The 17,749-nt window shown below is 42.9% G+C and overlaps 1 protein-coding gene across 2 annotated transcripts; it reads left to right on the top strand.

The window, feature by feature from the left end:
* Window positions 1–305: 305 nt before the first annotated feature.
* On the top strand, window positions 306–16,522 carry zdhhc1 (zDHHC palmitoyltransferase 1). Of its 2 annotated transcripts, none has more exons than XM_026176009.2 (11): window positions 306–843; window positions 1,743–2,094; window positions 2,715–2,890; window positions 7,434–7,535; window positions 8,105–8,229; window positions 9,527–9,682; window positions 10,806–10,921; window positions 11,032–11,120; window positions 12,341–12,458; window positions 12,640–12,718; window positions 14,585–16,522. In XM_026176009.2, exons 2-11 carry the CDS (start codon window positions 1,876–1,878, stop codon window positions 15,088–15,090), a joined length of 1,686 nt encoding a protein of 561 aa, XP_026031794.1. In that variant the 5' UTR covers window positions 306–843; window positions 1,743–1,875; the 3' UTR covers window positions 15,091–16,522. The 2 variants fall into 2 exon arrangements, with proteins under 2 accessions (XP_026031794.1, XP_026031787.1); XM_026176002.2 differs by having other exon boundaries at window positions 14,582–16,522.
* Window positions 16,523–17,749: the final 1,227 nt, after the last annotated feature.

The following is a 17,749-nucleotide window of genomic DNA, read 5'->3' as shown; positions in this document are numbered from 1 at the left end:
AATCGAAAACTTTAACGAGATAACAGTGGATAATAATAATAATGCTAATAATAATGCTAACAATAACGAAAATTGTAAACGCCTGAAGAGAATGGTTCTAGTTCACATATACAAATATCAACATAAATAAATACATAGCGGCGTTCTGTTGGTCGTGGATGTGCCGCCCTCTGCTGGATGCACGTCACTAACACAACTATCAGTTCCCGGAGCTCGGTTTTTACATTCATATAGTAGGCGGGGTCAGCTCCAGTTACCAATAGGTGTGGACCTACGGCGTTACCAGGGAAACGGTTTACGAGGCTGGAAGACGCTAGGAGACTGTGGAAGGCAGCAGCAGATAGGCTAACGGGTATCATGCTAGCAGGCTAATGGGATCCACAGCGATCTTAAATTTTTAAAACAGTCGTTCACCTTAAATATTAAACGTTACGCTCTGCGGTTGATTTGCGGTTACCCTCCCCCCTCCGTCTGCCGGAGTGAGAGCAAGCATGGCAGCAGCGGTGTCCCGCTAGTCGCGTCTCGTTAGCAGCTTAGCACGCTATCTGGCGAGCTAATCAGAATTGTATACCAATCACAGTTTCTCCCTGAGCACCGGTCTCGGCGAGGCCGCTCGACAGTGGATGAGCTCGGGTCCAGGGATAAAACGAGGACTACGGCTGCCGACCAGGATGGATGTGAGTTAACAGCTGGAGTACTGGGACGGTGTGGCCCAGATCTGTGGATCTCTGGTTTACCCAAGAGCAGCCCCCTTCCCCTGGGACAAGGGGGACGGCAAAGCTTCACGCCGCTGCTCAGGCCCGGGCTCCGGGATGAGATGAGGCTCGGGTACCGGTTAACCAGGTGGGCTGCCCTCTCGTAGAGCAGGAGGTCCGGTGGTGAGATGAAGCCAAAAAAATTGTCGATAAATTATGTGATGCTGTTGTGAGGACTTCATTTTTTTTTTTTTGCACCATTCACTCGGTTACTTAATGAATGAACTGCTCCTCAGCTGCAGCATGTAGAAGGCAGTGTTGTCTGGTTCCAGCTGCTCAGCAGGAACGTTTGAAAAAAAAAAATCATGCATGTAGAATCAAACACATAAACAATTTCCCCCTGATTACACTTTGATAAATTCAGGTATAAGCCAGTAAAATAACAGTCTGTGAAACCATCATTACTCAGATGATGGATTAGTTGAACAGAGACAGGAAAAACAGGAGCTGGAAAACTTACAGCTGAGGTGATTGGATTACGAAAATTATCTGCATCTTTTCTGATATTCAATTAAAGACCTCTGCTGTTTAATAATCTGTTTACTATCTCAGCCTGCTTGGACAAATCCAAGCTGTATGCAGACTTTTGTCAAAGACAAACTGATAAAGAAATTAACCAGCAGATGAACTGATCATGACAATAATCAGAAAATGGACCCTGGATAAAAAAAACAACTCATAACTTAAATACCGGTAAAAAATGTAACTTATTTGATGATATGAATAATTTAGGGAAAGGGTATAATTGTTTTATTAAGACTTCAGAGACTCCACCTCACCCCAGATGTTCAGATTACAGAAAGGTGGAAGCTGAGGGTTTGTGGAAAACTGATTGTGGCTAATTGGGCTGATGGTCTCAGATCACTGCTGTTTGCAGCTGTGTGTTGTACAGTGGGACACACGGTTGTGATGCTGCAGAGCTGTTGTTGGTCTGTGTGTTGTTGTTTGAATCAGAGCCTCTGTTCTCTCTCTCTGTTTCCTTTGCAGCTCAAACTCATTGATCATGAAGCGGCTCTTTATGCAGCTTCAGCCTGCGGTTACTCTCTCGCTCATGTGATGGAGACCACGCTCTGTGCCTGACAACAAACGGCAGCTCTTTGATGCTGGATGCGCGTTCGGGATGGACGTGTGCTGTAGGAACCCGAACCGGACGGCGCCGGTCGGTGAGGACGGCCCACGGCGAGCTGACGTGCTGCTCTGCTCTCGGACCAACGGTTGGAGCTGGCCTCCGCACCCCTTCCAGCTGCTCGCCTGGCTGCTCTACATCTACTTTGCCGTCACCGGGTTCGGCATATTCGTCCCCCTGCTGCCTGCACATTGGATCCCTGCGGGCTACATCGTATCCTTCCACTGCGTGGACAGACCACCACCGCACCACTGGTAGCGAGGTGTACAGATAAACACATGTGAACTTTCTACACCAGTAGCATTTTTTTCTATGGAAAAAAAAGGGAGGTTTTCCTCAAAATATAGTAAAATGTCTTTCCTTAAAATATAGTGTTAGTTTAGTCAAAGAATAGAGCAAATTGTCTTTCAAAAGCTGACGATGCTTTTCCTCAAATTATTACAGCTTTTATCTAAATATTTCGCGTTTTTGTCTTCTAAAAATTCCAGTTTTTATTATTTTAACTGGATCGTAATTCAGGTGAGTTCTCAAATTTGTGTCCCAGATACTTTGGTTGTACAGTCGACAATCTATAATTTATTCATTCTGTCTGCTGGTTTATTTAGCACAGCCAGTGTAAAGTCTGGCAGTGTTAGGGAGCTGTTTTTGGTAGTGTCTGATGCCTATGAAAATATGAAAAATGACCCCTATTCAAAATGTAATTTCCATATTGTCTGATAGCATTGAGTTATTGTTACTGAGGGGACAGACAGTGATTTCAGGTCTTTTCTTTAGGTGAGGTGTTACAGTGTTGCTCCGGCGTATCTGTGTTTGATTCCTGATCTCTGTGTCAGTGTACGGGCATCATGTTTGTGTGTCACCTGTTTGTCCACGTCATGGCCGTGTCCATCGATCCAGCCGACTACAATGTCAGAGCGAAGAGCGTCCGAGGCCCGGTCCCCGTGTTCGACCGCTCCAAACACGCGCACGTCATCGAGAACTGCCACTGCTACCTGTGCCAGGTCGAAGTGTGAGTAACAAACAGAGGCTTTTCAACGCATGTATGCTGCATCATGTTATCGTTCCCGAAACTGCCGGATACCTTCATCCCAATGATAAAAACTCTCAAGTGCTCTCTAAGCTTGTATTTTAACATTTAGCTGTTTTATGGTCATTGTTGAGTTTTGTTGATGAGTCAGCAGCAGCGGTGATAAATCTGAAAGCTCACAGCCTCTTCAGATGGGATGCTGTCGGGTTAGTTCGATGCACTAATCTCAGGGTGAGTCTCAGCGTGCTGTGGAATATTTTTTTTAAAAATAGGGATGTGTACAGATCATCTTTAAATTTTGTAATTACACTTGCTGTTGAGCAATTTACCTTTTAGAGCAATACACATTATTTTCTTCTTGTTTATTGAAATGTAAAACAAGTGATTTTCACTTTTTATATAAAATGTGTTGTTTGTATGATTCTAATGTATTAATTATAGTGATTATATTGTTTCTGAAGTGGACACTAGGGTTTGGTAAGGATATAGCTTCCAAATTCTGTCATGTTTTTTTAAGGGAATTTGCAAAAATTATATTCATGATATAAATTATATTTATGAGGATACAGACAAAAAAAATTAAATGATCTGTAATCGCTTGCAGGCAGCTGCATTTTTTATGCTGGCAAAATGAAAAATATTTTTCAGTGAGTTACTGTGACCTCCTAATGCAATGGGTGAATCTATTGCTACAAGGTGCAGCAGCAGCATTATAGTGCAGTAGTTTTAAAAGAGATGGTCGCTGAGTCATTTGTTTACTTTTGGGTCACACGTCACCAGCTATTGGCTGGTTCAATTTGGAGGTATATCTCTGGTGAAACATATTTGCCACAGTTGTCCATCTCCAGCAGGAGCAGTTTTCTTGCTTATTTTTCTAGTAGTACTGTGCTTTGTTGGAGGTTGAGGTGAGCACTGAATTGTAAGTGAATGCTGACACGTGGCTCTCGCTCTCAGAGATCCCTGGGCTCATCTCGTTGTGCACTAGGAAAAATAAACACATGATCTTGCTATGATATCATGATATGACACTTTTATCTAACTTCAAAATTTAAACCGATGTTATTAGGGGTGATTCAGTATGGCACACCCTATTGGACCCAGACAGCTGCAGACGGATACTCATTTGTGTTGTAAGTCTTCCAAGAGATGCAGGCACAGTTGTTGCATTTTAGCCTAAAAGGCCTTTATACCCCTTCGTGTGCAGCAATATGGCCCAGGCAGCTATTTCAGTTGATGCCTTGGTGTTGGCTGATACCTTTAGATGAAATCAGGTTTTGTCTAAGGTCTCCAAAAAAACAAAACAAACAAAAGGAACCCCATCTGTTTTATATTTTTTGTCATTAACCCTGAATGATCTGGTTAATCAAAACTACCACACTGTGGATTGCTGCCAGCAGATGGTGCTAACACTGGCTGAAACTCTTTCTGATCAAGTTTCCCCATTGGCTGTTAGTAGCTGAGATTTTGTAGCTCAAATTGTCCTTTTGCTTCCTATCAAGCTAACATTGCAAATAGGTCACGGAGGTATGTTTACTTGAGCTGCTGTTGGAGTTTTTATTGGCATGTCCCTGCTGGGTGTCTCTCACAGGAGGACAGTCTCTGCAGGTTGCACAAACACACACATGCAGACACAAACTGCTTGTCAGCTGTTAGCAGCTTTGGTGTTGTTGGTAGCAACATGAACATGAACTGAAGTTTGCTTCATCTTCTGAGCTGCTTGTCACATGGTCTGGATTTGCACTGTCCAATCAGACTCCGGTGTTTTTAAGTATTTTTTTAAGCATGTTTGTTTATCAGGGGTCTCTCTGCATGCACAGAAAAGATTTGTTCCATAACTAAAGTGAAGGTGTCATGGATTTATTTAATTTACAGCCACATACTTTGCATTTATTTATTAATGCCACAAAGTGTTACTGATCTGAAGTCGAGGTCACAAAGCTTCAGCTGAAAGAACTGAAAATGTGTCATGTTAAATTTAATTTTAAACCCATGATGGTTCCTTCCCTCCAGTCCACCGCTCCTTGTAACCTTTTTAAAGCATGCTCTGCAGTCATGAACCCTTTGAGATGTTACCTAACATATTGCAAGTGTCCATCTCCGTTAGATCAGAGCTCATATGGTCTTTAACCTGCCAGGCTGCTTGCATAAAGTCAGTGTGATGTTCAGGACATTTTATGTCCTGAACATCACAAAAATCGATTTTCCGATGAAAATCGATTTTAGCTTAAATAAAGCGATATCGATTCATTAAAATCCTGAATCTATTTTTAAAAATGTAGGTTAAACCTCACAAAACTATTTCAGCAACCACCAAACAGCTAAAACAGTAAATGAGAGCAGGTAAACGGATTCTGCAAAAAGACGTAAACACAAAGCGTGGACCTGATGCATCAGAATCAGTGAGCTGTGGGCTTTCTCACCAGACGGCACGTACGCGGTCGGACACATCGTCGGGGCTGAAAACTGTCACCTCACACGTTCTGATGCGTCAGGTCCGCGTGTCGTGTTTACTGTTTTTTTTGCGCTAGATTCTGATGCTGCAGGTTTCATCTCTCTCCAACCAAAACTGACTGAACCAGCAGCAAAAGAAGATCCAAACTAAGCTTCACATTACGCTTCAGATAAGCATCGTCATGAATTCTGTCTTACTTTTGCGGTTTTGCTTCCACCACAATAAATTCACACTTCCTGCACAGCTCTTTCTCTCTCTCTCAGTGTACTTTAAGAACAGTTTCCCATCTAAAAATCACAATTTTCTGCATTATTCGCTTGCTTATTACCCACCAGTTTACCATTGTGCACAGCGCTGTCGGCCGCTGTTTTTTTTTTAAAAAGACCTCTGAAAGAAAAACTCATTTCTGCTGTTCAGTTCCGAAGAAATGTAAACTTTTCAAAATGTTCTACTGCAGAATATTTTTAAGGTTATCTGCTATAAAAAGCCAGGCCAGGAAAATCTCCTTCATGTTTTTTGTTTTATCCTCAGTTACTTTGACACAAAGACATCTGCTGTGATGCTCACACCTCTGATGAAGTCTCAGAAGTGTCAGTACTGATAAATAATCAGAATTATAATATTTCTGACTGTTTGAGGCAAAATTTCCCTGATTTGAATCGAAATCGTGGATCAAATCGAACCTTGTCAATCAGAATCGAATCGATTCTAGAAATTGATACCGGGCCCTATTGTGCACACTTAAATCTAACAATATTTCTTAGAATTTGAATCTACACAAAGACTCTGAAAGGGTCTTTGTGTAGATTCACTGTAAAAACATTTGATTTTTTTTCAGACTGTTGATCTAAAGAAACAGTTCAGGCAGTCTGGTGACTCTCCAGACTCTGCGTGTTTAGATGTAAGAAATGCCGAGAGGAATTAGCTGTTTCACAGTATGCTCACACAAATGAGGTGCACATGTTTCGGTTTAGCGTGAGCTGATTGTCATCTTTGATATGAATCAGAACTGACCTTCAGAGAAACAACAGTTTGGGACTTGCTTCCAGTTGTCTGTACATCTGCACTGCAGACAAGAGCTCTTCACCACTGAATTCTGCTGATTTTAAGTCTCCATTTAAATATTTTACTGGCTTCATTAATTGCAGTGTTGCATAGTCCTCAGCAGCTGAATGCAGCTCAGTTCCTGAGTAAATAATAGAGCTGCTCATTGAAGCCAGGAGGTGATGAGCTGAGCTGAACTGGAGTGACAACCTCTGAGGAAAAAAAAATATGGGTCAGTGGGCTGGTCTCAGGAGGCCTCAGAGAACTGGGTCACAGGGGCTCTTACAGACCGTAAACCCCCTCTCAAACCTGGATCTGATCTGACATTGCTTTGCGCAGCACTCCCATTTCAGAATAAACATTGGGACCGGATATGAATACCCACAATCCTCTGGATCTGCTGCAGAGAAGGAGCTACACATTGACTCAGAATCTGAAAACTAATTTTAAAGGTGGTTTATTATGCTTGTTGTGCTGCTCCATGAGTAGCTTTGCATGACTCCCAGTTAAAAATGATGTTATTTATCTTTGCAGTTCATCCCCTGTCTGAAACGAGCTTTTTGAGCTTTTTTTTTCGAGCTCTTTTCAGTTTTCTATTTTTCTTCTGATTGGTTGCCCCTCAGAAGTTTGTGCAGCTGGTGGGCGGGGCTTCTCACACAAGTAGAAAAAAGACTTTTATCTCATGTGCACTGACCTCATTATTCCTCAGTTTTATTTGCATATACGGCCTATTTACAACGCCAGGATGTGAACTCTGGGATTGGCTGTTTAAATAACAGTTATGTACCATTTTGTGTATTAAGAACCTGAATTGTGTTGGAAGTAAAAAGTTCTCATTCACACATTAAACATCCACACACATTAAAACAAACTTCACTGGTACTGTTTTACCAAAGCAGTAAAGTCATCAAACGTGAATGTGTTTCAGTTAGATTTGTATCACAATGCGTGCTGTACATTCTGTATAGTAGTGCTAGTACTAGGCTGCACTTCGTTGTAAACACAGATATATGTATGTGGTTGTTTCAGGGGACCGAAGTCGAAACATTGTAGCGCCTGTAACAAGTGTGTGGCGAACTTCGACCATCACTGCCGGTGGCTCAACAACTGTGTGGGCAGCAGGAACTATAAGTGAGTACTGGTTAATTTTCTGTGGAGTCAAACAATGAAGGATGCTGTCACCTGACACTGGTTCACTCCCAGTAAGACAGCTGTCTCTGACAGGGAAGTGAGGCTGATATACAGCTCTGTGCAAAGCACTGAATCTCCTTTAAGAAAAGGAGATTCTGTTGCACCTGTACGTGCACATCTGAGTCTTTCCAACATTAAAAGTCTTTAAAACAGGAAAGTCACGACCGCAACACAGACAAACTAACAGAACGAGGCAGCTGCCATATGATGGGAGTGATGAATCAGAGGAGGATGCGTCGTGTCTGATGTGACTCAGTGAGGAGTCGTGTCTGTCATTGTTTTTATAATTCTGTGCTTCTGCCTGTAATGATGAAAGTGTCATTAACTGAAAACCGAGTTAGAAGCATTTCCAAAAGTCTCTTCTAAAATACTGGAGCAACATAGACATGGGCTGCAAAGATAGCAAATGTTATGTATTTTAAATATTTTAATCAATGTTTTTGAAATATATATTTTGTACATTCATGCCCATTAGGCGTGTGTGCTGAGCAGTGCTGTGTGTCCTGCAGGTTGTTCCTCCACAGTGTGATCTCAGCTCTTTTGGGAGTTTGTCTCATTCTTGTTGTTGCCTCCTACGTCTTCATCGAGTTCTTTCTGGACCCCACTAAACTCCGCACCGACAAACACTTTCTGGGTAAGATTTGACCTCTGACCTTGTAAAAAAGCTGTGAGTCTATAGTGTTTATTAAAAATTTTAAAAGAAATCTCAGTTAGGGTGTTCAGAAATCAAGACGTGGAAGCTGAGGATCACAATGGGAAAGAAAGGTGATTAAAGTGACTGAATGCAGCATGGTTGTTTGTGTCAGGTGGGCTGGTCTGAGTAGTTTGTTTCCTACACAAACCATCTGTGGGTTTACAGAGATGGGTTGAGAAAGAGAGAAGAGAAGAGAAAGTATTCAGTGAGCAGCAGCTCTCAAGGGGAAAATACCAGAGGTGAGAGGAGAATGGCCTGGCTGCTTTAAGCGGATAGGAGGGTCACAGTAACGCAGAAAATCACTTGTGACAACCATGGTATGCAAAAGAACATGTCTGAATGCACAACATGGGCTACAGCAGCAGAATGCCACACTGGGTGCCACTGTTCAAGAGAGAACAGGAAACTGAGGCTCCTGCAGGCTGAACAGAATTAGACCAGAGAAGATTGGAAAACTTTTGCCTGGTCTGATGAGTCTCAGATGGTAGCATCAGAATGTGGAGTGAAAAGCACGGCGTCATCCTGCCTCATATCAACGTTTCGGGAAGTTGGTGGTATTATGGTGTGGGGGATATTATCTTGGCACACTTTGGGCCCCTTAGTACCAGCTCAGGATCAGTTAAACCCCACAGCCTACCTGAGTGTTGTTGCTGACCATGCCCATTCCTTTGTCAAGAAGCACAGGTGAGGGATACTCTGAATTTAGCAGCTTCACAGTGAATGGAGTAACCTGCAAACTGAACTGAACTGTGTGCAGTCTCAGCTGCAGGATGAGAAAGCATGCCCCCTCCTCTCAGTGTTATCTGCAGGCGGAGAGTCCACATCCACAGCAGAGGGAGGAAGATCAGGAGAGTGAGATGACTGATGTCTTTGTCCTTCAGTCTCGTGTTTTCATGTGAGGAAGATTATTTAGTTTGTCGACAGCTTATAGTTGTTTCAGTGAGTTTAGGGTGATTTTTGCTGTTCAAAAGGTCACTGTTGTCTCTCTATAAATGACTTTTTATTATGTTTCATCGTGAACCTGAAATTTTGTTAAACTAAAAAAGGAGGAATATTAGAAAGATCATTCTGACGCCCCCAGCCAGCTCACAGATACAACGACAACAACTTTTAAAGCTAAACAAACTCAAAGTTATACCTGATGTGCTTGGATTTTCCTGATATATTGGGGTTTGGTTATTCAGCCATTAAATGAAGAAATGCTGTTTTCACAGTTGGCTCTTCTTGTGTCCCGCAGTGAGGAATGAGACAGGTGTGTGGTTCGTCTTCCTGCCCGTCGCGCCTCTCCGGTCAGCTGCACCAGTGATTCCCGTCCTGGCTGCCATCACAATCGCTCTGGGTCTTCTGTCCTGCGTGTTGCTCTGCCACTTGCTTTGTTTCCACATCTACCTGAGTAAGAAATAACACACCTGCCTGTCTGTCCACGTGTCAAATCTTTGACAAGAGGAAGCTTTTCTTTATTTTCTGCCCAGCAGTTAATGTTGTAATGTCTGATGTTCATAATAAATATTTTCAAAATTCAAAACGTATGTAAAAATGATCCCAGTGAAGCTCAGCCTCAGACATATTCTATAACATACCGATTTTAGTACATCACAGATTTAAGTTTCTGTGGTGATCTGCTGCAGGTACAGCATGCTTATGAAATGCAGGCAGTGCAGTTCACAGGCAACACGTCACGTTAGTCTGTAGAATGGCTTCTGTATTTATGACAGTGGGGCAAAAAAAAGGTCCCTTCAAAACAGCATTTTCTTTCAAAGTAACTAATAGGTTTTCCTGTTTCAGAATCCATTTGTTGTCTTTAGGTTTTATAAAGAGATAACAATCCACAAAACTGTGAGTTTGCATCAGTTTTACTACTATTTTTATTTTGTAAACAATCAGATATTTATGTGAGCATTTTATAAAGGTTTTGAGGGGTAGCACTGGGGGGCCATCAGCATTTGTATTGCTTTAATAATTCCTTTTCTTCAGATTAGACCTGATGTGCTGCTCAGTGGGAATTGAGCATAAAATCCACAGTCTGCCTTCTTTGTAAAGATTTATTGCAGAGTTCATTTATTTAAAAGCAATATGAGGCTTCAGCAGTCTGAGTCAGACACATCACTCGTCTGCAGCTCGATAAAACCAAGAGAGAAAATTCAGTTAAAAAAAATTCTCTTTAATAACTTCACTCACATTCAGGTGATGCTGCCAGCATATCATACGTTTGGATATTTATTTGTTTATTTAGCAGCATGAAGGAGCTATAAAGAGCTTTTCCTTCCTCGTGCTGTCTACGCTCTCACAGAGGTTATTAAATCTTTGTTTCTGACCTCATGGTAATGCTGCAAGACCCCGTCAGTGTTTCAGAACAAATCCTGTGGGTGTGTGTTTTGTGTTATGTGTGTGTTTTTAACTGGTCCTCTGAGGACATTTAGTCCACTTCCTCTTTCTCTTCACAAAGACGGACCTTTAAAGGCCATGTCGGGGTTCAAGGGTCTGGGGAAATGTATGTTTACGTATGTGTGTTTCAGTGTGGAACAGGCTCAGTACGTACGAGTACATAGTGAGGCAGCGCCACCGTGTGGACAACAGAGACTTGAGGAAACCGGGATCTGTGAAAGAGACGGCAGCTCCTTCAGTCCTCAAGGTGACTGACTGGCAGGCGAATAAGCTCTGTTAATAAAGGGAGAAAGAGTCTGGTTTGGGTGGGGTTGAGTTCAGGCTCTGAGTCTTTGTCCTCTGCTGTCCCCTCATCAGGATGTGAACTACTCAGGGACTCTGGGTTACACCAACCCTCAGCTGGACGTGCAGGAACCTACTGCTGTGGCCGTGCGAGGAGAGGCAGAGTAAGTCTCTCAGCTCCTCCTGTTCTGGTTCAGATGGCCGGGTCCTACTTAAAGCCGGCGCGTGTGATTGGCTGAGATGAACTGACCGGGTCCCGACACGTCTCAGTAAACAGCTGGCAACAGTTATTTCACCACACGAGGAGGCCGGACCTCGTCGCCATGGACACGGTTTTCTTTGCAGAAAACAAAGTGCAACATGAAATTCTTTGGCTTCAACTTTCAGGAAGCAAACAAAGTGTGGATTGTGTGTGTGTGTGAGCTAAAGGGAGGAGGCTTTTTGTGTGTGTGCGTGTGTGTGTGACAGAAAGGCTTGATAAATAATCCCACTCACTTTAACACTTGCTCTGAATCCTGTCTATCTGAGACGTAGGAAACCTTTTTTATAGTGGAGCAGGAACAGTCAGAGAACAACGTGGAGGGCACAAAATAAAACACTGACAAACAGGGAAACTAGTTTAGATACTTAATCACACGTAGAATCTGTCGTTGTCCAGTTAAATTGTTCTAGTTCCAGTGTGTCGGGTCATTACAGAAGCACAGCGTTAGTATGATCTGTGAGCGACCGACAGGTAGATTATTTACCTGCACTGACAGGGTTCATTGGTCGACGGTGAGACGCTGGAGTGCTGACCCTGAGCCACATGCCTCTCCACAACAGCTGTAATAACCTTTTTCTTTTTTCTGAGCACGTGTCTTCTTTACCTGAGGTTTCTCCCAGTGAAGGAGACAAGTGTGCTACTTTTTATTGACATTATTACCTCTTTTACACCAACACGGTGCCAATGCAGATCTAGCTCCGTGTTATTGGTTCCAACTTTGTGCTCCACAGCTTTGTTGTACCAAGCTGGTGTCAGCTTTTTAACATCAGCACCAGGCCTTTATTTATTTATTTGGTGGAAATCTGAGGAACTGGCTCTAGATCGGGCACCAGCACTGTGCTGGTGGAGAAGGAGGTCTCTGTATTAAGGGGTGATCTCTAGTGTTCACAGAACTTTGTGTATGTGTTTCTATTCTATAGTCATTAAAGGTAAAGTGAAATATTTAAGCCCTTTTGCTGTTGATGATTATGGCTTATAGCTCATCAAATCCAGTGTCTCAAATTATTAGAATATTTCCTACGATTTGCACAGTATCCAGGTACTTTTTTTTTAGATGCACTAGTACAGCCTGTAGTACGCAATCAGATAATCATGCATTGTGTGTGTGTTTGTGTGTACCAGGTTCCTTGCTAATGGTAGAGTGAGGACTATGTCCAGTCCTGTCATGGAGGAAGAAGCTCCGCCCACTGTCTCTTCAGAGATGAAAGCCATAGCGGCACACACACATCGACACACACAGGTAAAAGCCCACAAACCACACACCCGATAACAGGTTCAGTGTGATGTTGCACAGACTGTGGAGGTCTGACGGATCAGGAGAAACTTTGGATAAATTTGTGTATATTTGAAGCGAATATGAGAAAACAGCAGTGAGGGAGACCGCACTTAAAAACCTGCTTTGTATTTTTATTCTTCTGCAGAAGAAAAAGAAGAAGAAGGTACGTAAAGTCCCAGCAGAGGTGACCAGAGAGCGCTGCCCAGCCACAGCCCCGCCTCCCGGTATGGCCTCACCTGTCTGTACATATGAAGGCACTTTTGAACACACCGTGTTCTCTAACCTGAACCTAAAGGCTGTCAAAGTTCCGCTGCTCTGTAGCAAGCGTCTGCTCTGCTTTCCACTTAAACGACCTCCTCTTTGAAATTTACTGGTGTTAACCTTGCGGTCCTGTGGTGCGTTCACACACAGAAGTGAAAGTCTGACAGCAGAAGCTGCGATGTTAGAAAACGGGCTGACACAAATGTCATGACACAAAGCCTTGGGCAAATAAAGGTGCTTCATTTGACCTTACAGCAGAGGGCAGTTTCAGTCAGTTCAGTTAGCATAGCACACGATTAATCAGCAAAAATAAATATTTTCCTAATGTTGTTTTTGGAAACTAAAATAAGAGAAAATTGTTTACAATTACAGATCCGAAATCTTACATTAAAGAACAAATCCATTCACAGAATTTGTTTGGAGAGGTCAAACTTATTGGCACCAGCTGATTAAACAAAGTGAAAACAAGTGAAGGCTTAAAAAAAAGAATAGAAAAGAAAGTTACTGAAAAGCTGTTGGGATGAAAGAGCTAAACTAATCAAAAGACAGAGTTTGCAACATTTTGAGTTTGGTCATATCCAGGCTGCTTAATTTAATTAGATTTTCCTCTGAAACTGTTCAAAAACAGGAACACTCAAAGCTTCTGTCCGTCTGCCCGTCCCGTGTTCACACAGCAGATCCTGTCACCTTAAGTCAGGGAGGAAGAGCAGCTCGACAACGTAAAAAAGCAAAACAAACTGTTAGATTTGAGGTGGGAGCACTGATTGACCTAAACCTGAACCCTTCCACCTGTTTTGTTTCTCCCTTACTTCCACATGTGCAGCTGTGCACACTGATGTTTCAGCTGCACATGTGACCTGCCTCGGGTCACTGAGTGCAGACAGTCTTCAGGTAGCTCCCGTCTAAACTTTGAACTCCTTTAACAAAACATGTACCTGTTCTCAGGATCCCAGCTGTCATTTATTAATTTTAGAGTCACACCAACAAAGGTTTTACTCTTCTCATAGATGTTCACAAGCATCTTGTTCAGACCTGTAGTGATGTTGGAGCAAGTCCAAACGTGGTGTAGATTTGTGGTGCTGCTGTTTTGGTTATTTCACTTCTCACATTTGCTGGAAAAACCTGGAAAAATTGGGGGGGGGAATAGATAACCATAAACAGATGCTATCTGTAGGACAGCTAAAATGTTGCTCGCTGTATTAAATCAGAATAACAGACAGAAGTACCCTATGTTTGTTTTCTCTCCTTATTTTGGATGATGAATCATTGTAGCTGCTTCCCAAACATGCATTCATTCCAAGAGCAGCAAGACTCCTAATGACTCGTAATAGGGTGATCATTTTAATTTAATGTATTAAAGAGAATGGTTGGGTGGGATGAATGGGCACATATGCTAAAAATATAGCTCGATTGGCAAGCTATTAGTGGCAATTCTGACCATCGTTAATAGCCGAGATCTTCTTCCATTCACACAGCCTTAACCTCGAGGGTCCCCAACTCTCCAATCAGGAAAACATTCAGGTGTTTTCCTTCAGGTTAGAATCAGAGTCTCAAGTGGCATTCAGTCAGGACATGCAATGACTCTGAGCTGTGGGATTTGAGCGACTGATATCAGGTAGCGTGGGAATGTGTATTTTTCTGTTCCTGGATCACAGAGCTGCTCCTGCACAGAATAAAGCCTTTACAAATATGAAACAATTGCATCGATGTCTGGCAGAAAGCCTGAAATATGTCCTTAAATGTTCTAAAAAAATGATGACATTAATAATTTCCTCTTTCTTTCCTAAGAAAGTAAATTGTTTCTGACTCTGTCTCTTTCTCTCTAGCAGAGCCCAGCAATGTGTCCACTGTGTCCTTGGGTCAGCGGCTTCCTTTCCCAGCATTCCCCCTGAGGGCCACGCTGCCCCCCCTGGCCCCCACTTCAGGCCCCGTCCAGGCTGCCGCCCCTCCCGCCGAGTACCACTCAGATTCTGCTGAGTCTCTGGAGGAGATCCCGGTGGCGTTGGCCAAACTGGGCTCTTCGGCCTCTGCTGCTACAGCAGACGCGTCTTCACACAGGCCTGTCCCGGCATTCCCTCTGCCCTCACCACAGCCCAGGACTAAAAGGAAGGGCGCCTCCTCCCGCGCTAAGAACGCGGCAGAGCTGAGGTTCGAGATGGCCACCACGCACCCTCCCTCAGTGTTCGTTAGCCGGGCCAGCGGAGAGGCCACTGAGCCCCTAGAGGAAGTCCTCAGCCTGGGCAGGAGGAAGACTGGACTGAGGCCCAGACCCGGGTCCAGACCAGCGTCCCGGGCATCGCTGGGCTCAGGCGCTCCCTCTTGGATGGAGCAGTAATAAAGCAGACTGCTACTCTTTATCTTTTTACAATCACTTACTGGCACAACTATTTTACTTTTATTCTGAAGGGTTTATATTGCTCTATTTATTGATTTACTTTAATTTTGAAAGCCAAAGCCTGACTTCCTGTTTAGGTCTCGGTAAATGAAGTGTTTGTGGATGTTTGTGTGTCTGTTCCTGTGGAGACTTTATGGACACCTCCCAATTGTTTTTCACTGTTTCCTGTCAATCGGTCCTCTGCTACTTAACCTGGTCTCCATGGTAACTGTGGGCCACAGAGACACCAGGTGCTTAAGAGTTTAAATTTGAACCCCAAAAAGGCCAATAATGAGTCAATGAAGTCATCAGTAACTAATCCGATAAGTACCACTAAGCTAGAAAATGAAGCTCAAAGCTTCAGCAATTACATCTTATCTTATTTATCTTATGTGAAATCTGTAATTTGGATTTTCTGACACTCGTCACTTTTCAGCCAATCACAAATGCTTTAAACGTCTGCCGGGTGTAGCTTACACCCGCTGCTACACTGCAAACTGCGACACCAGGTTGAATCCTATTAAAGGAGCACTTCAGCATTTAGTTCATTCCAGATATCGAACATCTGAATTGGTGATCTTTAGTTTTCTTAACTGGAAGCTAACAGGCTGTTGCTGCGTAGGTAGTGTGCAGCGTGGGCGTGGGATCAGAGAAAATGTCACCACGTAGCTCTTTCAGCCGTCACGTGTGAATGAAGCAGCATAAAGACATGAAAGCTTAGAACGGCTCTTTCTTAACAGGAATTAAGTTTTTCAGTAAATGTTGAACCGCTCCTTTAAATGTTTCATTTTTTCAGACTCCTCCTGAAGTCTGTGTGCAGCTGGACATGCTGAGGATGCTTCACCTGTCAGCTGATTTAACAATAAAGAATGAAAGCTGGTGCATTTGTTACACGTTTATATCCAGATGCTGGTCCGGAGATTTAATTCTTCTTCGTTTGCTGCACTTTCAGCTGTGCCTGCTTGTTCATTCCTGAAGAGTCATGACAGCAACTGGGTTTTCAGATCAGAGCCACAGTAATTAGTTGATTAAGAAGCCTAAAATCAATCAATTCATAAAAATCTTCTGTAGCCTTATCAACACACATGACTACGATAAAGCATTAAGCTACAAATTTTGGTTTTGTATATGTAAATGAGTAATCCATCCACATAAAAAGAAGAAATTAAATGCAAATGAAGATTTAAGCTTGTATCCTGCTAGTGAAGCACTCAGAGTATAGAAACATGTATATAAAAGATGGGCACACACCATGACGTCACTCTGTTCTGTGAACCTTTTTCTCACTGTTTTAAGCTTTGATTTGAGCATTTTTGTGATTGCTGTCTTTTTTATTTGGAGTCACAAGTGACCAAAATTGTTAAATAAATTTGAAATAACATGTAATTTCAAACTTACTGCTGTGTTTCCATCCTTTCTCTTAGCTACTAATCCAGTTCAGGGTTGTGGGCATGCTGGAGCCTGTGCCAGCAGCTATGGGGTAAGAAGCAGGGGTAGAGCCTAGATTGGTCTTATCAAAGGTGTTTTATTAGAAATAAGTTAATGTAAATCATTCCCTTTATTTGCAATAAAAGGTCACAAGAAATGACTAAAGAAACAGCCCAGGGAAGTAGTGCAGAGGAAGACGGAGAAAGCGATGGTGTGAAAACATCAAGAAGTGAACATGGAAAACTTTTCCAGATAGTGGATTGGTATCCTGCTCGTGTGCTCAGTGCTTCTATAACTCCACGGGGAATTAAGGGATCAAGACATGACAGGATGGGAATTTAAATGACCTCGTGTAGCCCAGTTGCAGATCCTTCACAACCTTCCAGGCAACTCTGGCCCACAATTTGGAAATCATTAATTTAGGCAAAAGAAATGCTGCTTTTCTTTCTCATACAGTTTGTGGATTAAATATTTTCTGGGTTTGGACTGTCGGTTGTACAAAAAAGCCCATTTATAATGAATCAGAGCTCTGGGGAGCTGTGCTGAACATTTGTGCCGTTTTCTGATGTTTAATAGTTGGAATGATTCATTGTTAGGAAAGTAATTGTAAGTTGCACTGTTTTGTTTTTCACTCTAATGGTCCCATTATGAGTCCCGAGGGTCAGCCTTCATGCTGCAGCTGTTTGTGTTTCCAAAATCAGAGCTGCTCAGCAAGAGGCAAAAGAGCTGAAGGTCACAGGAACACATACACACAGTGGTTACACACACCACAGGGATGATTTAGACGTTAACTTAATGAATCATATTTATCACCACGTATCTGCCAAAGCTTTTATTTTGACAGGCTGATAATGTGTGCGTGTGTGTTGTTGCATGTCATCATCCCTTCACGATGTGAGGAGGAGTTGCCTGGGCAACCGGTCAAGACAACATCATAACAACGTCAATCAAAGAGGAGTGGCAATGAGAAGTATGTGACACACACACACACACACACTCATTGCTGGGTGTTCCTGTGGTGACACCCGAGAGCGGTCACTGAACACACACACACACTGATGTTTGTGAGTCTCTGTCAGCAGCCGCATTAACACGCTGCCGCCTCAAACGTCAAATATTGTCATGTTTTTGCAGTCAGCTGTCCTCCAGTTATTCCTCCACCTGCTCCCTTTAGGAGCTGCAACACTACCAG

The sequence above is a fragment of the Astatotilapia calliptera genome, chromosome 1, assembly GCF_964374335.1.
Source record: "Astatotilapia calliptera chromosome 1, fAstCal68.1, whole genome shotgun sequence".
NCBI classification, from domain to species: Eukaryota; Metazoa; Chordata; class Actinopteri; order Cichliformes; family Cichlidae; genus Astatotilapia; species Astatotilapia calliptera.
The sequence above is the reverse complement of the archived record's forward strand: the minus strand, read 5'-3'. Positions and strand labels throughout refer to the sequence as shown.